Source organism: Solanum pennellii, chromosome 4 (assembly GCF_001406875.1).
Source record: "Solanum pennellii chromosome 4, SPENNV200".
Taxonomy (NCBI): Eukaryota; Viridiplantae; Streptophyta; class Magnoliopsida; order Solanales; family Solanaceae; genus Solanum; species Solanum pennellii.
In genome coordinates, this window is record NC_028640.1 from 68,636,796 (window position 1) to 68,662,730 (window position 25,935).

General features: G+C 36.0%; 1 protein-coding gene across 1 annotated transcript; it reads left to right on the forward strand.

Annotated features, from left to right (window-relative positions):
- The first annotated feature begins 518 nt into the window (after positions 1–518).
- Positions 519–25,055, forward strand: LOC107017660 (exocyst complex component SEC5A). Its single transcript, XM_015217859.2, has 21 exons — positions 519–1,241; positions 1,843–1,994; positions 2,084–2,178; positions 5,916–6,110; positions 6,195–6,322; positions 6,439–6,597; positions 7,229–7,333; positions 10,057–10,131; positions 13,791–13,928; positions 14,017–14,208; positions 16,017–16,160; positions 17,801–17,927; positions 18,001–18,211; positions 20,729–20,844; positions 20,924–21,155; positions 21,535–21,628; positions 23,383–23,460; positions 23,534–23,590; positions 23,741–23,890; positions 24,186–24,401; positions 24,594–25,055. The coding sequence occupies exons 1-21, from the start codon at positions 807–809 to the stop codon at positions 24,813–24,815; spliced, it is 3,321 nt and encodes a 1,106-aa protein (XP_015073345.1). The 5' UTR covers positions 519–806; the 3' UTR covers positions 24,816–25,055.
- Positions 25,056–25,935: the final 880 nt, after the last annotated feature.

Genomic DNA, 25,935 nt, shown 5'->3' on the forward strand with positions numbered 1-25,935 from the left:
GTGACATGGATCAATTAGAGCAGCATCAGAGATAAGAAAGAAGAAATATTAATAGTGGCGTAATCTTTCGGTGAATAGTGTCGGTATTTATAGAAAGCAAGTTTAAAATTTAACTATTGTATTTATAAATAAATTATATCATTGGCTTATAAATTTAGAATTGAATTCGCGATTCAAAACTTAAAAATTAAAATGTAAACCAGCTCGTATTAGATTTCTACTAATTATAGATAGCATTGATATATAATAAAATTTTTGATAACCCCTTCACTCAACATAGATTTGCCCTTAAATATTAATATTATCATATGTACACATTCATAAACGATAAACATATATATGTTAAGTATGAATTTTTGAACAAAAAAATAAAGATAAAAATATTACGCTAAATATATACCTGAAACTTATAAAATATTGATTAATATTATTTATGGTTATATAAAATTATATTAGATATATTTAAAATTCAACTATTTTAAAATGACTAGCGTCAAACTTCCTAGAAGATTAGCATTTAGCAATTTCAGCCGTAGATGAATGTTCCGCTCCGCCGTAAATAGGACGCAGCAAATAAAGGAAGAAAGTTGTAAAATTCCAACTCATATTACCAACACACCCGATTCTCATCTCCTTCCACCCTCCTTCTTCCCCTGTACATTTCACCTTTGTATTAACCAACAACAAATAAAATTAAACTAATCATCACAATTCTGAACCCACAGATCCCAAAAATTCAAACACACTCCATTTAATTTTTTTTCACGAGAATAGTATACTTTAATAATCTTCAAATATTATAAATAATGTCAACCGACACTGACGACGAAGACGAGCTTTTACAGATCGCATTACAGGAGCAAGCACAACGCAATATTAATTACCAGAAACCATCGAAGCAACCTTCAAAACCAGTTCGCAACTTCGTTCAGCCGCCGTCGCAGCCTAATTTGAGAGTTGCTGGTGGTGCTACGTCGGAGAGGAAGAACCCTAATATTGCCGCCGCGATGCAGAAGACCAGTAAGAAGAGTAGTAGTAACCAGAGGAAAACTGTGGAGGATGATGATGACTCGGAAATCGAGATGCTGAGTATATCATCTGGTGATGAGGATTCGTCCAAGGATCGCGGGTTTGGGTCGAGGAATCGGGTGGTTAGTGGTGGAGGAAGACCTGGACAGGAGGATGATGGATTGTGGGATGGAGGCGAACCTGATTCCTGGAAACGTGTTGATGAATCTGAGGTATGTCGTTGTTGACTGATGCTGCTACTATTCTGTGGACTCATTCTTACTGATGGTTGATATTTGTCTGAGCAAGTTCCCCGTAATGCCAGGGCATTTCTAGTACTGATAATTTTTGAGGAACTGTTCATTTTTAGTTCTCCTCTTTTAAAGTAGAGCCTATAAGGAAAAAGGTGCATACTTTGCCGAATTAGTGCTTGCACTGAATCACTGCCTGAGCCTAACTTTTTAGTAACTCTGTTTTAAGTATACAATAAAAAAATTTGCTTCAATTGATAAACCTGTTTGCACATATCTATAGTAATGTTCTTTTTATATGTCTGTTTACTCTATGATTACTCATTTTGCTTCTGAATAATTATTGAAATTCACTTATGCTTGGATTGTTCATTTAAGGGAACCAGTCTTAGTTATTATGGTCTTGTCATATCAATATGGAGCTCTATGCAAAATTATTTATCTTACTGAACCATAATCATAAGGAGCTATATGTATTTGTGTTGTTGGTTATTTTGTTCTTGGTGTTTCTGTTTCTGCACAATTATTGATTATTAAACATGCTTGAATAGATAAAGAGATTCATAGATTGAATATCGTGCAGCTAAGACGCAGGGTTCGTGAGATGAGGGAGGCAAGAGTGGTTGCAACCACTCAAAAGCCTGAGCAGGAGAAGACAGCAGTCCCAAAAAAGGATCTTAATAATTTGCAGTCTTTTCCTCGTGGCATGGAATGCGTCGATCCTCTAAAATTGGGGTACTTCTGTTCATGGTTAAAAAACTGGTTTCACAGACTGCTTTCTCTTGATACTTGTGCTAATTGGGATGCTGTTTTCTTGTTGACAGGATAGTTGACAACAGAACATTAAGGTTAATTAGTGAGAACATATCAAGTTCCCCATCCATAGGCGACAGAGATCATTTAGACCCCAATGTTCGAGGTATTTACTTCTGCCACCAAATTATTTGATTCTAAAATGCTGTCTTGTCCCTCTTTGTTCATTATTTTCCTTGGACCATATCTGTGGTTAGCTTTATCTGGGAAAAGGGGAGAAAGAATTTTTGTGAGCCCATTCAAAGTCATGGTTATCCGGTGTATGTATAAACGTAGTGGTAAATATGAAGTTTGAACTCCATTACAAGACGTAGTGGATTGAATGATATTGCATCTCTATGATCCTGTATTTGGTGATGCTTGTTGTTTTGATAATGAGGATCTTATTTGTGATATGTGATGAGCTTGTGTTGTGATTACCCTTTAGGTCTGTAGTGGTTTACTTTACCTCCACCTCCATTCATTTTTGTGGCATTCTGTAAATCAGGACTGAGATTCATAGTGGGGAGGGGGCTCTGTTTTCCTGCGGATTTTTTACAAAGTCTCATTGCCTTTGTGAGTGAGCCGTAGGGAAATGACTTGTCCTTGTCTACTATGAAATACACCGCTTTGTTGTGTGAGTAAGCATGTGAAGCTTGGATTGCTATCATGAAGTTACTTTCGATGTTGTTGCACTGCAATATATTTATGTTCTCTAAGGATGTCTCAGACCAATTAGATAAGCTTAAAGAGATAATGGTTACTGCAGCAAAGAATTGCTTGACATACTCATGTGTGAGTTTGTTTTGGACATTGCTGACAATTGACCTCTATCTTGGTATTTACCAAAGAAAAGGTCCATAATGTAATGTTAAATTTATCAATACCTAATTCCCATGTGATAACTTTTGTAGTGTAAAGTATCTAAGACATTATTTTTGAGAATAACATTTGTATGGTAAATGAGGAACCTACCATCACTAAATTGCTAATTGTAGGACGTTGTAGAAAGAGCTACCAGGTTGCGACTCGTTTGTTACTTTAAAGTTTAAAGTGATGAATTTTCACTCTTAGGAGTTGTTTGGTGTGAAGGATAATACCAAATAGTCTTGAGATTAAATTATAGTGCCATCTAATTTGTTGTTTGGTTGGCAAGTCCGGGATAACTTATCCCGGGATTAATAATTAGTACCGGGATAAGTTATTCCTCCCCTTGGGTGGTATAGTAATCCTAGGATAACTTATACCCGGATAAAATAAGTAAATGACAAAAATATGTCTTTAAACCCTTTTTATACATCACATTGTACATTCATGAAGGGCATTTTTGTAAATAAATAAATTGTTTTTCAAATTTTTTATTTTGAATACAACAAACCAAACACTCAATAAAAAATAATCTTATCATAACTTATCCCATCATAATTTATCTCAATCATAACTAATCCAACATAACTTGAAATTAAACCAAATGACTCCTTAGTAATAGATATATGATGGGGCCTCATTGTGTCCACATGGAAGTGCATGCATAAATTAGTGCATCATTCTCTAATGATAAGAGGAAAAAGAAGAATGTGTTGTGTATATTTTTCTCTCTACTTGTCACGCCCCAAAAGAAAGGGCGGACAAGAACTGTATGAACATCATGCTCCACAAATAAGCTATGTCATGCCTGAAGTTATAAGCTTAAAGCAAGCGGAATAACCAACACATGCTCTCTCTCTCTCTCTCTCTATATATATATATATATATATATATAGGCCTTAAAGTTATCTGGCCAAAAAATTACAACATGTACTAGTATGTAAAGTAGAAAGAATAACAGGTAGACAGATATGGAAGCTCATATGAACCGAATGTCTAATCGAAAGAATTATAAGCATATAAGGAGTAGATATATGATATGAAACTGTAACACATGCACCAACTTGATAAGTTCAGCACATAACATCCAACAGTGACGGAGCCAGATTTTTCAAATAAGTGGGTTAAAAATATGTAGAAATAGACACACGAAGTAGCCGAAGGGGGTTAGACATCCACTATATATACATAAAAATTTATTTTAACCATATATAATTAATATAATTTTTCTCCGAAGGGGTTTCGGGTGAAACCCCTTCGTACAATGTGGCTTCGCCTCTGACATCCAAACTCCAAAGAAGCGTTCGTTATATATAACATCTATAGTTTGCCTAAGTTAAGTACTTCAACTATTTCTACTACAAATGATAATGTGAAGGCTTGTCAAAGACGATGCAGGTCAACTGCAAGACACGAGTTTCCCAAAGTTTATCTCTATGTTTTTATGCATATACTGTAATCGGTCTGATACGACACCCCTTTGTGGGTTCACTATGAGGGTCTGCCGGCAGGCCATATGTGCCACATATTGACTCGAATCGGGGGCAACTACTATATGACATTCTAGCTGACTCAACTACTATATGACATTCTAGCCGACTCCAAATGCAAATGATGCCATAAGGGCGGGTATGCCACAATCTTCAGGCTCAATATAATGGTCACGTCGCGCGGGTGTGTCAAGTAAAACCTTCGAATACACTCCCATCGTTAAGGGTAACTTGTTATATATTGCCTTAAAAGCCTATAGAGTGAATTACAAAAAGATCATTAAGCTATCCAAGTAGATTCTCTCTACAACAATTTGTTTCCTTAACATGATACTTAGATATTCAAGAGCTAGTTCTCTGTTTATCTTATGACTATATGGACAATGCTCTCACATATTCAAATGTGACTATACTATGGATATTTGATTTATTTATAGCAAGCGTACATAAGCAATTTCTTAGAATTTCAAGTAAGGACACTTAAATTGGTCATACAAAATACCTAAGTTGCTCGGACTCTTCACTTTTGGTGGCCCACTTGTGTCTGATTTGGTCAACCTATTTTGGGTACTTTGACCAAAATCAATTGGGAAAATCGAGACAGTTTTAATGATTTGTATAATCAATAGGAAAGTTAAGGTGAAATTGAAGAAAATAGAATACCTTTTATATAAATATTTCTATGTCACTATGTTTCATTTAATCTTGTTCCTGGATTCTCATCTAGTTCTCTACATAATATCTTATAATTTAGGTTTTCTCTATTTTAGATATTTTAATTATTTTTAGGTGAATCCCCACACCCATATCCATACACGGATCTATATCCCTCAATTTTAAAAATTAGATCATGAAGGATCCAACCTCTAGATTTGCACCCGTATTGGACTCCTGCACCGGTGTCCGAGCAACTTAGCAGAATACTATGAAAACTTAACTTAAATAGAGTAATGTGGATACTTGTAAGGTTTGATGATTAGATAAGGGGATGACATGTAAAGAGAAGGGATATATCATCCCCATATCCCACATAAGTTATTGACCTTTATAAACGAAACATGTGGTAGAAGAATGTGTTGTGTATATTTTTCTCTCTGAACTTTTTTTTAATCACCGAGAAATCTTTGCAACAAACACCTGATAGGCTGTCTAATTAACCATCATTTCAAAAAGCGTTAAACTCAATCTATTCAGAAGATAACCAAGGAATCCCCGAGATCCAGGTGGCGCATGGTTCAAAACCCAGTGGATAATTGACACATCCCTTTACCCTTCCCCTTAAATATTAGGCTTTTGTCTGTGGTGGAGTTCAAACCTCTGATGTACGTCTAACCCACACATTGCGCGCTGTGCTCTTACCCTCTTACCACCAGATCAAAGCCCTAGGGGCATACTTTCTCTCTCGACTCTCGTCAATCATGTTTAATGGAATGTTCAGTCTATATCACCTATCCCTTTCCTATTCTTCTGCACTCGTTTTCTAACAAGTTCATATCTAATCTTGCAGAGAGGTTGAATTACTTCTCTGAGAAATTCGACCCGAAGTTGTTCCTTTGTCGAATTCACCAAGACACCAGCGCGTCTGAGTTAGAATCAGGTGCTCTTGCTGTGAAGACTGATCTTAAAGGACGTACCCTACAGAGGAAACAGTTGGTTAAAGAAAATTTTGACTGCTTTGTGTCCTGCAAAACAACAATTGATGGTGAGCTACGCGTCCTGTAGGATTTTGGTGTTACTTTCATTTATGATAGGAACTTTTAGTTTGTCATCAATGTTTTTTCTGTAGATATTGAATCAAAATTAAGGCGGATTGAGGAAGACCCTGAAGGTTCTGGAACTTCTCACTTATTTAATTGTATCGAAGGAGTCAGTTCAATTGCTAATCGTGCTTTTGGGCCACTATTCGAAAGACAAGTAGGTAGCGTGTTCTTTATTTATTTATGGATACTTCTAGTAAATTTTTTGATCTGTGAGTGGTTATTTACTTCCTTTTTTTTTAACCTTTTGTGAGTGTTATCATTATTGTGCAGGCTCAAGCTGAGAAAATAAGATCTGTTCAAGGAATGCTGCAAAGGTTCCGAACACTATTTAACTTGCCCAGCACGATTCGTCATAGCATTAGTACTGGTGAATATGACCTGGCTGTCAGGGAGTACAGGAAAGCAAAGTCAATCGTTCTTCCTTCTCATGTATGGATGATCTAGTTAATGCTGTAAATTAACATATGCTTTGTGTTGAATGCATTATCCTCCACATGACAATGGTATATAGAGTTTTGATGTGTTCATTTGTACACCCCCTCTGTGGTTAGCCTTTATATTTCCTTGACTTGTTAATTGGTTTTATAGTCGTTATACTTTGGTCTACCAGTTTGATTATGCTTTGATCCTATCATAATATATTGTAGTCTAGGAATGTTTTGCAGAAGCTTCTCCTATTTAAGCGATAGATGATTTTGCTTTTTCCCTAACAGTTTGTTTAATGAACAGGTGCGACCGCGTCCTGATGCTTTGTTAATGACACATTGTATTTAATTGTTAAGAAAAGTATGTTAGGTGCTTTGGACAACCTCTGCATCTGAATGTGTTCTGATTAGTCAAGCTGATTAACACTTTTATGGCTTAGTTTTGATTTAATTATTGTCAGGCGCGATTTGACGTTGTTATAACTTATATGTTCCTTAGCATTTTTGGGTCAATAATTGACGGATACTTAATCTTTTTTGGTCGTGTCTGACCTGAATTGAGTACTTATTCGCATTTCTTCATAGTTTTTACCTTATCTGTGTTACTCACTCTTGATTGAATGTCTTTCCTTCAGGTTGGAATTTTGAAGCGTGTACTTGAGGAGGTTGAAAGAGTTATGCAAGAGTTTAAAGGCAAGCTTTACAAGTCTCTGGAAGATCCTCAGATTGACCTAACAAATGTAAGTTACAGTTACCAACATTAAAAAGCTAAGTTGTGCGGACTATTCACTTTTAATGCCATGTCGGGTTCTTCAAAAATGCACCACCTTTTGAGAATCCAACAACGTAGACATGTTGGCATTTTTGAAGAGTCTGAGCAGCATAATCAAGAAGTTAAAAATCATGACGATGCATGATTAGGGCATTACTGTAGACTGTTTGGTTATCTAGATGTCCACAAGGAATGCTCTCTAATACTGTATACACTTGAATTGTTGAAAGGCAAAAGATCTCAAAACTCTTCGCCTGCTATACTTGAAAATATGAAATCATATTCTGAGCTTTCTTGCACCCAAGGGTGTGGCCTAGTGACTTATGAAGTGGGTAAGACCATGAGGTCTCATAACACTAGGTGATTTCTTCCCATCTGTTCCAGCCTTTGTACAAAGGCTAGAGTTACTGATACTTCTTGTTGGTGGGAAGTGACAAGTATCCTTTGGAATTAGACGAAGTGCGCTCAAGCTGGCCTGAACTGCATGGTTATAGTTAAAAAATAAAAAAAATTCTGAACTTTCAGTATGTAGATTTGGACATTGTCCTTGGACCTTCCAACTAACTTGGCTAACCCCCCTCCTTTCTATCGGACATCCACTTTTGTTTTAGTAACCAGTCAGCTATTGAAGCCATTCTATTTGACTACTTGTCTCATACCCATTTTATCTACCTATTTTGGGATAAATGGAGATCACATATTACTAAAAGGGTAACCTACGAGAGGTATACACCATTAGACTCTAATGCAAGAAACCTATTTGTTATCTGCAAGGATGCATAGTACCTTTTTTATGGAAAATGGTAATGGTGTATTCTTCAGCATTAAGGAGATGCTGGTGACAGGATGCATAGTATCACCCTCCACTTGTGTCTAGCCTAGTGTTATCTAAAGCAAAAAGCGCAAAAAGGTCTAAACGGTTTGTTGGAGTGATAAGCGCAAATAAAATATGGGCTTTAATGGAAAACGGGGCACCTGGAGAAAAAACACAAAATACATGTTTAGTCCAAGAGTAATAATTATAAGCATGAAAACAAATATATGGACAAAGAAATTGAGTTTTTTCTTACGATTAAGCGAAATATCATTTCTGTAGTGTTGTCTCTTCAGGAAACACTTCACCTTGGAGCCTTGACAATAGACACTGAAGTGCACATTAAGCAGACCAAAGTGCTCAACATGTTTTGAGCCTCGCTTCAGCGCTTAAGCGTGTTTTTAGCACGCCTTTGACAGCACTGGTCTAGCCTAGTTAATACTTGTTTTTTTCTTGTTAATAGTAAGTAAGTTGTGATAGGAGCGAAATGCCTCAAACATTTTCCTGTTATATAGTGTCTTGTGTTCACAATGATTTTGGGGTAATTGTGTACTGTCGCGGAACTTGATTGGGGTTATTTTATAAAATTGTCGGTGTCTTATAATTGTATATAACTGGTTAATTTACTGAGTGAGCTTCCTTAGCTGTAAATAGCTTTGCCTAATCTTTCTCTCTTGCCTCAGAAAACTTCTTGGAATCGGTGTAGGGATGGTAACAGGTCAGGGCAGGAAGTCATTTGGGGGGTGGGGGTGGGGGTGGGGTGATCTTTCAGTTACTGTTGTATCCAGTGAGATGTTCAAACTTCGAACTGTGTATAATAGACTCAAAAGATCTATGGCTTGTTCTTTTTATTGTAGATTGACGACATGTGCTCGAAAGAACCTTTTGTTCTTTATTATCTCTAACATTTTTTCATACACTTCTATAGAAATTAAAAATCCAGTATTTATTTACGAAGCAAAGGATGTAAATATGAATAGTAAAGGAACTTAACTGCGAGAGTTCTCTAATTTGATGGCGTCTCAACGTTCTCCTGGTGCTCACCCCCTTTGAGAAGTATGTAAAAGGCTCATGGCATAATCATCCTTGTCGTTTTTCCCAGCTTGATCAAAAAATAGTTCGTATTATTTAGGAAGATGGACTACGGATTACTCTGTCATACAAATCCTCTAGATATTCTTTCAACTGAAGAATATGAAACACTGCCTTGACATTTTGCTGGGTATATATTTTCTTTTTTTCATTGTGAGATGCGAAAATCTGAACACAGTAAAAAATAAAGAGCAGAAAAAGTAACAAGGAAGTACAAATTAAAAGAAAACCAAATGCAAATAACAACAGTAGTAAGAACATTGTTTGGAGTCAGCAAAGTTAGAGTTAAACAGCCTCAAATTACAATTTGTTGAGGGGTTGACATGTCCCATACAAAGAGCTTGAGTGTATGTTGTCTATTACAAATTGCCTATATCATCTATCAAATGTCTTATATAAGTAGACAAGTAGCCTGATAAATTGATGGCAGTCTGCAGTGTCGATGAAACTGCTTTTGCAGTGTGATAAATGAACTTCCATACAAATGGCTGGATATCTCACTATATATATGAAGAGAAAATGTGATACTCCATGATAAAAAAGGGTGAAATTGCTTATATCAATGCCTGTCAGTTCTTAATTATCAGATTACTGAGAGTAAACCAAACAGTTCCAATCTATGTCTTCCTTGCAATTTTATTTACTTAATTGCACTTGAATTATGGCCCTGTGCATTTGTGTGCAACCATCTAACAGACACTTTAGATTGTAACGTTCAAGAAAAATTTAAAGTATTTTTCTATAAATACTTGCTACTCATATATGACTTCTAATGCTTTATGCAGCTTGAAAATAATGTGAGACTCTTGTTGGAGTTGGAGCCCGAATCAGATCCTGTATGGCACTATTTGAATATACAGGTGAGGACTCTAAGGTCCAACAACTGGTTTCTATTTTGTTCTTTGTTTTTATTTTGAAATAATTTTTATCAAACATAAAACCTAATGATACTAATAATAGAAACAAAAGATCGATAAAATAGGATATCATATTACTTCATGAGGTTTTTAATACCAACTGGTAACTCCACTATGAGTTTCGTATGCTTCATCCATTGATTGAACTCATAGCTGTTTGATGTTTCTTTAACTTTAGATAGAACCCACTGTTTGAATCTATTAGGATCCATGTTGATTTATTGATGGTATGAGTGGTCTCCTTAGGTGATTTAGACAACTCTTACCTCATAATCAAGCTCTCCGTATTGGCTCCAGGGCTTTGGTCTAGTGGTAAGGTTGTAATGTGTGATGATTGGGTTAGGCATTAATCACTATTTGGAATTCTGCAACAGATATTACTTGATTGTTAAGTGGAGAAGGATAAAAGTGGGGGCTCATTATCTACCAAATTTTGAACCACGTGCCACTAGTTCTCAGGGATTTCTCTCTTATAAAGAAAGAACTAGCTTATTTGATTCAGTTAGGCTCAAGGTCTTTTTTTTAAAACATAGTATCTGAGTCAAACCCTTCCATATTCTTGGTTTATGTGATGTTGGGTTCTCATGTTATGTAGTCCACACTCCTGATGTCCAATCTTGGGTGTGTGGAATGGAGTCGTTAGAATCACAAAAGGTGCTAACTGCTGTCTCCTTATATGATCTTAGCTAGCTTTGGGTTAGTTAGATCAGGTTTCATTTTCTTTACATAGTATTGGAGTAAGACCTATTCATATTCTTTGTTTTCTCAATGTTAATATCCATGCTATATTTTCCATGCTCTAGATGTCTAGGCTCGAGGAGGTGTTAGGGTGTCCTACATTGGTTGATGGGTTAGGTTGTTGTCTCCTTATATAATCTTGGACAATTTTCACTGGATGAACTAGCTTTTGGGGTTGGTGTTAGGGCCAATGTCCAGTTTCTTTAACCTAACACCCCTTCTCCACACACACTAGATGTTTAGGCCTGGTCATGCGAGAGGGTGGGAAAGATGTTATGATGTCCTACATTGGTTGATGGGAATAGGTGGTTATCTCTTTAGATAGTCTTGGACTATCCTCACCTCATGAGTTGGCTTTTGGGTTAAGTTAGGGCCAATGTCTGTTTTCTAACCTAACACTCCTTCCGTCGCATGCTTAAACCTAGACATGTGGAGCATCCACTAGCCCAACATTAAGTGAATCAAGAATAAGGTTGAGTTTGACTTTGGGACCATGTACAAAAACAGACTAGGCCCAGCTCAATTTCAAAAGGTAAATCATGACGTGAAGATTACCCAGGAAATTATAACAAGCCCGTTGTTATAGCGATATGGAATCTGCCACATACTAGAAACATTTGATTAGTCACAATGTCTTGATAGATCCTAGCTAATTGGTCTTTAGTTTTCATGACGGGTCATAAGAAAGATCATAGAAAAAAAGGTCCAAGCCTTAGTGAATAGAGTTACCCGACACTTGTGCTGGTGGGGGAGGTAGCAGGTACCTGGGGAATTAATCGAGGTGCAGGTAAGCTGATCCAAGCACCACGGTTTTCGTAAAGAACAAAGAAACCATAGAGAAAAGTTGAACCCTAAAATATATCTACAGATCAGCAAGAAAATGGAGAATTTTTGGAAGCAATTATCAAATAAGAGAAGAAAGGCCTGTTGTTGGAGATAGATCGCAACGCTGTTCGTGAGGAAACTCCTAACTTGTTTTCATTTTTTGACTGCATACACTTTTCATTTCATTGTATCTTTGCTAATTTTACTTGTTGCAGAGTTTAGGATATTAGTTTGAAAATATATTCCTTGTCAAAACAAAAATTTGAAAATATGTTTATGGTTTAGTGCAACCCAAGCTCTGGTTCCAATGAATATACACAATGTTACCTTCTCAAAAAAATAAAAATTGAAATAATATAATATTACTTCCTCCTTTTCAATTTGTCTTAGTTTGACTGCACACTAACTTTAAGAAAGGAAGATTTTGAATCTCATAGTCTTAAACAAAAGATGTTGATAACGTATCAAAATGCCCTTTGAATCTTGTGGTCCCAAAAGTGCCATGTGAGAAGTTAGAATTACTAAATATAGAAAATGACATTCTTTTGAACATATTAAAAAGGAAAGTGAGATCCATAAATGAAATGGATGGAGTATTGACTATCGGGAGGGGACGGAAACATTAGAACAATAACCATACGTTGATGTAATTTCCTTTTTAGATTTCATTAGCTCCCTCTCAATGGCCTGATAGCCTTGAGTTTTTGCTGTAGTTTTAACTCCCAGATCTTACTCTTTTTTTTTTTTTTTGGTATTAACGGGAGTTATCACCTATTTTACTTTGTAACTCTCTTGCATCTTTTTGATGCCTTTTAATCCAATTACTTCATAAAAAGTTAATTCGACATAAATGTTTAAAATAGTATAGTATATAAAGTTGAGGATTTTAATTCTTAAAAGTTGTGAAAGTTCCTTCTCAAAAAAGAAAAAGAAGAAAGAAGTAGTGAAAGTTGTATAGAATAATTTTAGTGATGAATGGAGGCGGACATTTTAGAACATCCCCACATTGCTGTACGAACTGGGAAGGAGAGAGTATTAATGTAGTATGTTTGTTATTTTTTGTGAATGCTGCAGCGTCAGATGTACATTACTTTGATAGGCAGAGAACATTAGTTATCTGAAGAGGGTTGGGGATGTGGTGGGATGGGGGTAGCAGTTTTTGCCTTCTATTACTCCTATAAATACTGGTTTGACAACCTTTTTTGTGATTTAATATAAGCTCTTACCTTTGTCCAAAAAAAGGAGGGTTTTGGGGGTTGCATGTGCATCATGTACTTTGAGAGAAAAAAAGATTGGATTTTGATTGCTATAGTCCGATAAAAACAGAAAACCCATGGTTGGTTGTGAAACCCTCTCTCTTCTGCATAGAGGATATTTGGCACTTTGTTCTCCTTAATCGAGGCAAATGATATGGTAATTATTTCAGTCTCTCTTCTGCATAGTGAAATGTTTCACATGGCTAGTGGTAAGAAAGGCATGTCTTACTCATGAAGTGTTACTAAAGAAGGGGAGAGTTGTGGTGACTGTTTTTGTGCAATGAGACTAGGGAGACAAACAATCACTTGTTCCTACACTGTAAATTCACTGCCCAATTGTGGAACATGTTTTTCAGTCTCACAAAGACAGTGTGGACAATGCCTGAACATACAGCCGATCTAATGAGGAGTTGGATGAAAAGAGGGGGGAGTAAAAGTCAGAAAAAATGGTGGACGATAATACCCTCTTGCATATGGTGGTCAGTCTGGAGAGAGAGAAATGGAAGGTGTTTTGAAGACAAAATCAGATCAGTCCAATGGAATTGCCTGGAGACTTTATTTTTTTGGTGTAAACAGAATTGTATAGAGGAAATAGTGGAGTTAGTAGAATTTCTAGGAGCTTTGTAAAGCTGGAGTCTACTTGCTTTGTAACTTGTTTCTGATGATGGCCAGCATCCTCAATGCTGAAGTATACAACATTACTAATCCTCAAAAAAAAATTATTTCCTTATTTCGTGATGGGATGTAAATTCTGCAATGTCCTCTTTGTTGTCCATTTGACAGAACCACAGAATCCGAGGCTTGCTTGAGAAATGCACTTTGGATCATGAAGCAAGAACGGAAAATTTTCGGACTGAGATGCGTGAAAGAGCTTTATCTGATGCAAAATGGAGGCATATTCAGCAAGATTTGAACAATACTGTAAGCCCAACTGTGTTTTCTAAAAAAAATATTGATAATTAACTGTACTTTAAACTAATAACTAATTTTTGTCCCAAATGATCATCAGCCAGATGCTGCTTACTCTGATTCAATTGAAAATACATATCTGATGGGTGACTCACAACAAGTGGAATTCACTGGTGAAAAGGTTGATGCTCTCAGAGGAAGTTATATAAGGAGGTTGACTGCTGTAATTATCTATCATGTACCTGTCTTTTGGAGAGTAGCTGTTGCAGTTCTCAGTGGAAAATTCGCAAAGGTAATTAATTAATCTACCCAGTATACTTTATATAGGCTGGTGCAAAACCCAGGATATATAAGCAAATATTTTCTGATAATTCACAAATTCAATGAGGACCTGAGAGCTTTTGTTGTGTTTTTTTGGTTGGTTCAGTCTCGGAAAAGAACAGCTAATTTGCATCTTGCCCTTGTTACTTTTTGGGGCTGTAAATCTATTTTTCACAAAAAAAAAAGAAGATACTAATACTACTACTAATAATAATAGTAGTAGTAGTAGTAGTAGTAGAAACATAATCACAGACATTCTTTTGCTTACCTGTTTACTTGATTTGCACAGTTATAGAGTTTTGGAAGAGTAACACATTTTAAAATACATCTTTTGGTATAAGGTTGAGAAGTAATTCTAGTATTTTTCCTTCCCAATGTTAACCAGGTCAGTTGATTTTACAAGTGTCTGATTAAGCTCTTTATTGTCTGAGAGTAGAGAAAATGCATGGAGTTTGAAAACAGCCAGTTTAGAAGTGCTCTGCTAATATAAATCTTCTTAGCCAGATCTGGGCTTTAGTCACTTGTTGCAGTAGTGACAAAGATTAAATGCTTCGTGTTAACTTTGACTAATAGAACCATCATTCTCTGTGATCTCTGTAGATGTGAAGTAGCGTTTTTTTGCATTAGTTGGAAATTGAAAGCATCCACTTCACTGGTTTGATATTTAGAGTTATCTGAATGACAAAGTAACATCTGTATGTGCCCTTTGTGTGTATTTTCTCTTGTTATGTTAAAACATGTCAAAACCCAATTTGATAGACAGAAAGAGGAAGCATTTTCTTTCTTTAGATGCTATTTCAGAAGTAAAGATTCTCCCACGGTCCCAAAAGATTTTGGTGGTCAGATTACAGGGATGAACTTGTGTAATTCTCAGTGTAAATATGGACATCGATCTCTTAAAATATTTACCCAGTTGAAAACTAAATTAAAGGTACTCTAAATGACAATTTTTATAGTCAAAATATAAGCTTTTTGGGTAAGAGTGTAGTCAAAGAAATAACTTTGATTCCCCGAAGAGAAAGTTTGTTACTGTCCTGCACTATCTTTATATTGGGTTTTGCTGGTGTCTGAATTTTTTGCTAACTGATTGGGAAAAAAAAATCTTGCCCCTCAATTAGTGATTGTGCCACTTTTTTTCCCAGGTCAAGTAAAAGTATTTTCATTCATAGACGTGACCATGAACAATCATATACAAGGGGTATAGAATGGAGTGCCAAACCACCTAAACATATCTCTTTAGAGTCTCATTCTCATAATCAACCGCAAATAGAAGAAGAAGATGATCCATGTCCTCGCCTGCCTTCTTACACATGAAAGACCTTCTGAAATAGAAAACCTTCTGCTTTCTAAGATTTTTTGTTGTCAAAATCATCCCCCCTAGAAGCTAGCTAAGTGAAAAAGCGCACCTTCCTCAGCACCTTTGGAATCCATACTGCGACATGGAAAAACATGTTCCTCCCTAACCAAAAGTTTCTCGTAGGAGAACTTCACAGAAAGCACTCCATTATTCCCCAGGCCCCACCAACACATATCAGTAACTTCAATTCTTAGCTTCCTGGGAATAGAGGGTAATCTACTATATTGTTTTTTTTTTTTTTTTTTGGGGGGGGGGGGGTTTGTAAGTAGCTAATTTACCACTTTTTTGTCCTTTAGTAGATATTTCGCTCCCATATTTGGTGACCAAGGTATAAAAAAGTGCAGTCTCGTCTCTCGATTTTTGTTATTTATTTCCATCTGCTAATTGCTTTGATTTCATGGCCCTTTCTCCTGGTTCTGTAGTCTTCTCAGGTGTCCTCTGATTCAAATGTGAGTGCCTCTGCGAATAAACGTGAAGAAAAAGCAGGAGATGGGAAGTACTCAAATCATTCTCTTGATGAAGTTGCTGGGATGGTGCGCAGTACTATATCAGCTTATGAATCCAAGGTAAATGTCCAATCTTGATGGTAGGAGATTAAAGTAAGGATGGTTATGTTAAGTTTGAGTAGTTGTGTACGTAGTTGTCTTCTATTTATGGTTATAGGAATTGTCTCCACTTCCAAACTTGTCCTGCCAAAAAAGAAGAGAATTTGACCGTCACTTTCAAATTTTTTGCATTTCAATTAATGAGTATTGAGCCTGGCTGCATATTTACTTCTTTTGTTCTGTTTATTTTTGCTGGTGAGGGGTTTTATTGAGGTCACTAATATGTTTTCTGTAGCAGCACGCCAGCGCCACACAAAAGACACATAGAGCATAGATGGAATCCTCTTTTTTTGAGTTATTTATAGTGACAAATCTAATCATGAAGACCACTCCAATTGTACTCCATATCCTTTTCTTCTTTTAGATAGTAAAATTACTGTGACAAATCTCATTATGATTAAACTTCCCATTGGAGCTGGGACCTATCAATTTTTCTTTCCTTGTCTACCATAGAAGTGGATCAATTTTTGTTCTAGTTGATCTATTGTGCTTTGTTGTATGACCAAGTTATGGTTGAATTGAATTAAGTTTAGTTCTCTCAGCTGTGTTGAGAGAGAATTTACTCATAGGGTGGATAGGATAGAAAGCTTGACCGGAAGTCTTCTTACTGAAAATTTGAAGTAATAAAACCAAGAAACACAACACGAGTAGTCCACCTCTGTAGTGTACAGAGTGAGAGGTACACCTCTATAGTGCTATAGGTAGTAGGTACGCAATGCAAGGATAACCACCTGCTATTCGAGATGTTACGGGTTATTGTCCTGAAAATATCCTTGTTATCCTTTCCCCTTTTGATGAAAAAATGAATTAATGTACTTCTCAAAAAAAAAAAAGAATTAATGTGAAACTCAAAATCATTAATGATTAAAAAGATACATCTCTCAGATATAACCAAAATAAAAGAACTTCCAGGTGAGGAAGCAAATTCTTGTCGCTACAGCCTGAAATCCCTTGAATCCAAACAGATCCCCTGTCTTATGATGTATATGTTTAACAACCACTTAAGCTCTTCTCTTAAGTTTGTTGTCTTTGTGCCTTTTAAAGTTTCCACATTCTTTAACATTAAATAGCAAATTGTACTATTAGGGGTCGTTTCGTAGAGTGTATTAGTAATGCTATGCTTGCATTAATTATACATAAATTATATTTATGCATTGTTTGGTCTGATGCATTAAGAATAGAATGTATTGTATTAAAAATAAATTATTTACGGTGGAAGAGATGTAAAAAAGTTATAGAGGGGCAATTGGGTCTTTAATTGAGTTAATGCATGCATTAAAAGCATTGCATTGCTAATACCTAGAAATCCATGGTATTAGCAATACACACCTTAATATGAAGGGTACCAATCAAGGTACTAGTAATACACAATAAACAAGGCTAATGCAGGATTTTTTTTTAAATATACGCTACCAAACGACCCCTTATAGTTTATCTTTCTGTTATCAATCTCGTTTTGGCATATTCAAGAAAAATATTTGCAGCTTGACTTTGCAATTGATTTGTATGTCTCCGGGGTGAAAGAGGTGTAACATTTTATGATTTCTATGTATGTGTTGCTTCTTCTATAATGTATCTGAGTATTCAAATGACACTCACAGGTCCAGAATGCATTTGGGGATCTTGAAGAATCAAATATTCTTGGCCCATACATGAGTGCTGCCATAAAGGAGATAACCAAAGCATGTCAAGCTTTTGAAGCGAAAGAATCAGCTCCTTCAATTGCTGGTACATAAGTTATTTGAGTTGCTTAGACTATTGTAAATGAGAGGTATCTAAAGATTTTATTTCTTCACACCAGTTGCAGCATTGCGAACACTTCAGTGTGAGGTCTCAAAAGTTTACATATTGAGGCTCTGTTCATGGATGCGGTCTACAGTTGAAGAGATATCAAAAGATGAATCCTGGGTCGCAGTATCTATTTTACAAAGGAATAGATCTCCATACACCATTTCTTCATTGCCTTTGGCTTTCCGTTCAATTATCACATCTGCAATGGATCAGATCAATGTGTAAGTTGTAGAGGTTGTTAATACTGTACATATTTATACAAAAAACACTAGTTTCCTGTTAGCTCCCTACATATGGCAGTAAGTTGAACAGCCTTGGTTGTTAGATTCTGTCTCATCATGTAATCTGGTTGATGCTTTGACATTTTTCCTTCATTTTTACTAATTGTTTTGATATTACTTGTCAAAAAATGAATGATAAGCTTTGACACTTGGAAGTGATTCAGACTAGAGTTGTAAGACTTTAGGATTGGTACGTGACTTAAGAAAGAGTAGATAAGTGATAATTTGCACTTATTTTAGCTTTGGCCTGGATTTGTAAAACACTACTTGTGCCCCTTGAATGAGGAAATTTGATGGAGTTATCAAACTCTCGTTGCCTTTAGAAGCTATAAGCTCTTAAAAACTCACTTAACCAAAGGTCATTTGTGGCCTTGCATATGAAGTCTGAACTTCTAAACTCAAAATTCTGTCTAAGTTCACTACATCTATACACCACTTTTTTTTTTTTTTTTTTTGGTGCGTGGTGTCTGGGCCAACTTTTGCGCACCTCGACTAATTCCACGGGATAACTGCCGCCTCCCACCAGCAACAGGTACCGCCCCCCACCAGCAATAGGTACCAGGTAACTGTGTCCGACATTTATACACCACTTATATACAGGTGAAAACCTTTTATTTTATCAAAAAAATTAAATTTTAGTCAAAGGTGCCTCTGACTTATCTTAGGAAGATTTTGTTACAGTTGTAACAATTTGTTAGGCTTATTCTTTTGGATAGAAAGCAAATTTCGCTAGTTAGAATAGATGTCACTAAGAAGAGTTTAAGCTGGAGATGATTAATTCTACTTTCTCTGGGATCCCTCGGGGACAGTGTTATCAAAGGCGTAAAGCGCAAAGAAACTCTAAGGTCCGTTGGGACTTTAAGCGCAAAAAATCTCAAAGGTCCATTGGGACTTTAAGCGCAAATAAAGCACGGACTTTAATGAAAAAAGGAACTAAGGGAGAAAAATTACAAATATATTTGTTTAGTTTGAGACATAATTATAAAAACATGAATGAAAAATATATGACAAAGAAATTGGAAAAAGATTAAGATAAAGTGAAATATCAATTGTTTAGTGTCACCTCTTCAAAAGAGGCTCATTGACAAGGAAAACTATGTGTTAGAACCTTATGACGACATTGAAGCGCACATAAAGTGAGGTGAAGAGCTCAACACGTTTTGAGCCTCGCTTCAGAGCTTAAGCACGTCTTTGACAACACTGGCTCGAGATAGAGATGTGGCCATATCGAGGTTGCAACCCACTTATTATGTACTAAATTCAAGGTGATTTTAGAATTAACTGGTTCTGCACTTGTCCCTTTACACCATTCACTGGCAAGTGTCAGCAAGGTGCTACTTCCTTGAACCTTATGTTTCCAGCTTCGATCAAGTCTTGGAGCTTAGTAACTAAAAACCTCATCAGATGAGTGTGAGGGAACAAAATATCCCTCAAATATTCTTGCAAAAGAATTACATAGTTTGTTAAGCTAATGTACTAAGGACATGAATTTTTCTAGGTCTTCTCAACTGTGATGGAAATTAAGTTCTCTCTCTCTCTCTATATATATATATATATATATATATATATTTATATATCTTGATTTAAGTGGAGTATTTTCTTAATAGAAGAGGCTAAGGGAAATTTCTGAGATATGTTGAGGGGTGAGGAAAGGGAATACGAATTTGGTGAAAATATGAGTAAAGCAATATAGTTCAGTAACAAAGTCTTGTATAAGGAGAAACCAAAAGGATTGTATATTTGTTCATGTTAGCTGTTATTTATATTTAGCAGATGGACGTTGCAGGAAAGGAGTCACCTACTGAAATGTGAATAAGATAAGATGGAAGCATCTGAGGGCTCAAACTATGGGAGATGGATACTGCTAATCATTTAAAATAGAGTTGAGGTGTATTTGTCTGCTCTTAATGATAGAATAATCTAATAGAGATGGATGGACCGATGATCCCGAGGTTGCTAAAAGCACCCCAAGTCCCCAAAAATCGTTCATGTTTAGGAAGACATGCAAGCTCTTAGCTAAGAAGTTGATCCTCCAACACCTCCCATCTATATCCTCAAGAGAGTTATGTATTTATTGTGTTGCATTGCAGAAAGAACAATATCAAATGGAAGTTAATATTGAGATTTTGTTTTTCCTCAGTGTCTCTTGCACGACACTTATATCTATGTCCATGCTATGGGTCCCTTTATCTGATTTGAGTTGTATCTTACCTGACCAATCGATAAGTGTAACATGTCAGAGACTTATTCGCGTCAATTGCCATTCACTTTAAGCACAGCACCTCCCTATTGGTTAAAGTTACAAGGAAATCGATCAAACTCTTCTTGTTCTGAGCTGTGTTGACAGTGTATTTTAGGCTGTCAGAGAACTATTATGTTACTTTTGGTGAGAGTTTCAGCGGGTTCGACTTTGTTCGGTTCTTGCATTTTCATTAGCTGTGCTTTTATCCTTTCCAGAATGATAGAGTCTTTGCAGAATGAGGCCATGAAGTCGGAAGAAATATATGTGCAGCTTCAAGGAATCCAGGAATCTGTTAGACTAGCCTTGTTGAATTGTTTGCTGAATTTTGCTGGTAAGTATGAAGCTGATACCTTAGCATCTGCAGCTGAAAAACTTCGAGGGTGATTCAAATTGTTTACCCTGATAATTAGGTCACCTGGAGCAAATTGGAGGTCAGCTTAACCTGAATAAATCCAACAGAGAAAGTCCATATTTTCAGAATGGATATCTTGAAGTAGAAGAAAAATCATCTGAACCACTGCCAGGAAGTATTGTTGATCCGCAGCTACAGCTGCTGATGGTTTTAAGTAATATTGGATATTGTAAAGATGAGCTTGCTCGTGAATTGTACTGCAAATACAAAGAAATTTGGATGCAGAATAGGTACAAAAATACTATTAAGTTAAAAGCAATTCAATTCAATGGTTTCTTTGCTCCAATATGTGCGAGAAATTTGGAAAATCCCAGCAACTAAAATTGTGCAAACTAGTAAAGCCCTTAGGAACCAACTCTTCTAGGCAACTCACCTTGAATTTCATTCTGCATGATGTTACTAATATAACAAAATAGAATTCTTAAATCTATCCCACTTAGTTGCTGGGATTTCCAAATTTCTAACATATATTGGAATTACAAAATGTGCAAACCAGTAATGCCCATAGACAGCTATCTTTTCCTAGGCCTTTTCCCCCTTGACTAGACAACTTTTGTTAAGTTGCCAAATGTTAGTCCAAACATCATGTCTTTATTATATCTACTTTAGGAGTAAGGATGAAGAGGACAGTGATATCCGAGAGTTGGTTATTTCTTTCGCGAGGCTTGAAGAGAAGGTCCTTGAACAGTACACTTTTGCAAAGGTATGACTAAGTTCAGGTCTTTTCTGTGCCAAGAATTTTTACCATATATGTGATCATTCAATTTGGTTATATCATTTCCATTGCTCACCTATCATTTAGACATCTCAGGCCTTCCATTTACTTTAAAACTGTTGTACCAACTTTTACCTGGAAGATTCTAAAAAGGAGACGCAATTTTGTGTAGAGAATTGAGAAATTCTTGAATGAGTAATAGTTGCAGTTTACAACAGACATGTCGCACAATGCACATATTATCAATTCTACAGATATAAGCTTCATGCTTTCATATAAATGGCTAGTGCACATACCTTTTCAGAGTACAACATACCCAGCGAGAAATTTTATATTAAAAATATATAAAAATAGGTTATTCCTGTGAGTAATGTTCCGAAATCATTTAGAAAATGTTTATATCAAAACAAAACTCCTAGGATAAAATAAATTAGAGTTTCAAAATGCTTTGGATCAATATCCATTGGAGGTTATCATGGTGTATACACTTGGTCGTGTCATAAATAGTGTACAATCTGAGTTTCCTGATGTTCGCCTATCTACTCTGGTTGAACATTTTGATTCCCACAGATGGGGTCTGATAAGGGCACACAGACCTTATCTAGCCTTCCCAGAATCAAAAGATGTATTGTGCAAATGTTCTTTTACAGTATTTCCAATCCCCTTTCAATAGTATTCCTTATTTTACTTCTCCTGCTTTGAATACACTTCTTTTGAGCCGAGGGTCTACTGGAAAGAGTCTCTCTTACCCCAGAACGGGAGGGGTAAGCTCTGTATACATCCTACCTTCCCCAGATTACACTTGAGGGATTACAACTGGGAATGCTGTTGTTATCCTGCTTTTCTAGAAGGTTAAGACATTGCTATAAAATGTCTACCTTTTGTTCTTTAGACGTTTTTGTCGGGAGCACACCTGGATACATTTGTAGATATTGGCTGAACTTTGTTGAAATCAATATTGTTGTATTTTCCTATCATGGTATCTGTCGAATATGGGTCTTCCCCTACTTGTTCTTGATACAATCTTTGCTACTTCTACAAATAAAAAAAGAACAAGAAGAATTCTTTGGTGTCATTAAGGACACCCCACCAAATAGCCAATAAGTCGCTTTCAACCTCCACCCCTTACCCATTTAATCCCATAGAATCGAGACAGGTAGTTAGATGATATATAAGTTGCTCTCTCGTGGTGGTGATAAAATATCCCCAAAAGAGAGGAAGATGCAACATTAATATGTTATGCTTGATCTTTCTCAAAAAATATGCTGTGCTTGATATTTGTTGTACATTCTTTAATGAAAAAAATGAAGAATACTTCCAGTGTTATCAAAGGGGAACAACGCAAAAAAGCTCTAAGATATGTTGTGGCTTTAAGCGCAAAGTGCAAATAAAGCATGTGCTTTAATGAGAAAAGGTGCAAAGGGAGAAAAAAATACAAATATGTATGTTTAGTCCAAGGCTAATAATTATAAACATGAATAACAAATATATGACCAAAGAAACTAAAAAATATAATGATAAAGTGAATTATCAATTGTTTAGTGTCACTTCAGAAGAGGCTCATTCGCAAGGAAAAGTCTGCCTTAGAACCTTGATGAGGACACTGAAGCGCACATAAAGCAAGACGAAGCGCTCAACACGTGTTGAGGCTCACTTAAGGGCTTAAAGCGCGCCTTTGACTACACTGCATACTTCTTAGATAATGGTTCCATAACTACTATTTTTTGGTGTCTATTTGTCAGACAAATTTAATTAGAACAGCAGCTATAAACTATTTCTTGGATGGTGGAGTACAATGGGGTGCTGCACCAGCAGTTACGGTGAGAAAAGATGCTTCCATCAACTTAGTGTGTTTTAACCTTTGAATGTTGAATGACCTTCTATGGCTTGCAGGGTGTGCGAGATGCTGCTGTGGAATTGCTACACACTCTAGTAGCTGTACATGCAGAGGTAAAATTTACCGGTTGTTTTATGGGCATGTTGTTGCTTTAGAACTATATTTCTGTACCTTTTACGAATGATTGTTTCTTTGCGATCTGGTTTATTCTTACAATCCCTTATTAATTTGGTCTTCTTTGTAATACTGATTTCTCTTCACAGGTCTTTGCTGGTTGTAAGCCTCTACTGGAAAAGACGCTTGGTATACTTGTTGAAGGACTAATAGATACTTTCCTGAGTCTTTTCCATGAAAATCAAGACAGAGATCTTAGAGCATTAGATGCGAATGGCTTTTGCCAGCTTATGCTTGAGGTGAATTTGTAGTCTCTGATTGTTAAGCATATAATGAGAACTAATGATAACATACTAAAAAGCTAAAACTTGACACTGTTCTGTTGTGATTTTCAGTTAACTTGCACTTTGTAGGACATTTTTCCATGCTGTTAAATTTCTGCTATAATGGTTGATGCTTTGCATTTGCTTTTTGAGTGCTTTTGGTTTCCTGAGGTGCTATATTTGTTGTGACCAAAAGGTTTTGGAACAAGTAGGTAGATTCGATGCATGTTCATACACTTCTTTCTAATAGTTTGTGGGGCTAAATGTGCAGTTGGATTACTTCGAGACCATATTGAATCCATATTTTACACATGAAGCAAGGGAGTCGTTTAAAACATTACAAGGGGCCCTCTTAGATAAAGCAACTGAATGTGTTGCTGATTCTACTGAAACTCCAACTCACAACCGCCGGCCAACACGTGGAAGTGATGATGTATTTCTGGATGACCGGCAGCAAGGAATGACTGTATCACCCGATGACCTGATTGTGAGTAACACTTGCTCTCTGTTATCTTTTATGTTCCGAGTTTCTTTTTCATATGCTTTTTGCTCACATTCTAATCGTTCGTAAGTATATGAATATTGTTTGTCATGTCTAAATCCACCCTGCAATTTTGCTGCTTTAACTGGCTACAATGCTGTCTGTCACCATACATTCCAATTGTATCTTATTTTTCAGGCTCTTGCCCAGCAGTATAGTTCTGAGTTACTTCAATCTGAACTTGAGAGGACTAGACTCAATACAGCATGCTTTGTGGAATCAACTCCCCTGGATTCTGTTCCAGAATCAGCAAAGGCAGCACATGCCTCTTTAAGAGGATCTGTGGACTCTCCAAGTAGAAGTTTTAGGGGATCACAACATATTGGTTCCCCGAGTTTCTCCAGGCCCAGACGTAGATAAGTTAGTTTCATTTTCTCTTCCGTCAGTTTTTCTCCTGTAATGTTTGTGCAGTTGTTGTATTTTAGCCATTCATACATTCTCTTGTCAGAAGAAAGGCGCTTTTGCTGATAATGAAACCATCGCCAACCTCATTTGAAATTCATTCATATATGTGTGTAGAGAATTGGGGAAGTTTTTTGTCAAAAGACCATTTCACTGTTTTTATTCAATTTTTCATTGTATATCTTGCATTTTGGATAATTTTGCCTTGGATGAGTTTGTTTCACATAAACTTCAGTTTGGTTATTAATTGAATATCTGGTTTGGGCAGATATTGTAGTTACTTTTGATTGTCGAGACTAAACTTCACTAATGCAATTACTAGTTTAAAATTGGATTATCTTGAACATTCCATTTTACAGTATCATGGTTTGGATCCTACGTTAGTTAATTAAATATTTTACCATTTTTAATTCATGCTATGCGTAATAGAGACAATGGAAATAGAGAAGAGCCTAACCGGTAAAAATTCATTGTAACAAGCAAAAAACGTTGTGTCCTAGATATCCATTGGAAAAAGGTGAAGATTTACGTTTATTACATAACAAAATTTTGTTAAGACATTATACTCTTATTGCGATCTAAGGTTAATTTTTTTCGTTTCACCTTCAATTTCACCCCTCTAATATGATGGTCAAATAACTGGAATAAATATAATGCAAATTTGTGTATGGGTATTAATAAACCATAGTTTTTTTATATTATTATTATTATTATTTTAAGTTAGTTGCAATATTAATTTTTGTTCCAGGGATGACGGAATTATCAATAAATCTCTAACTGTGTTGAAATAATTACGGGGAGGATAAAATAATGAATAACGAATATTTCAACGTACAATTCCGATTCTTGATGATTACTATCCAATAGTACTAACTTAACTTCAGCACAAATAAATAATTAAAAACTCAATAGCGCAGAAATCAATATTTTACTATAAAAAATTTTCATTTTTAATTTTTTTTTTCGGAAGAAAAAAATTAAACAACGTATTTTGAGGTAGCAAGTTGATCTAAAATAAATAGTATGAATTAATCTTAGAATATGATTCTATTTGAAGTATTACAACTGTATGATTTTG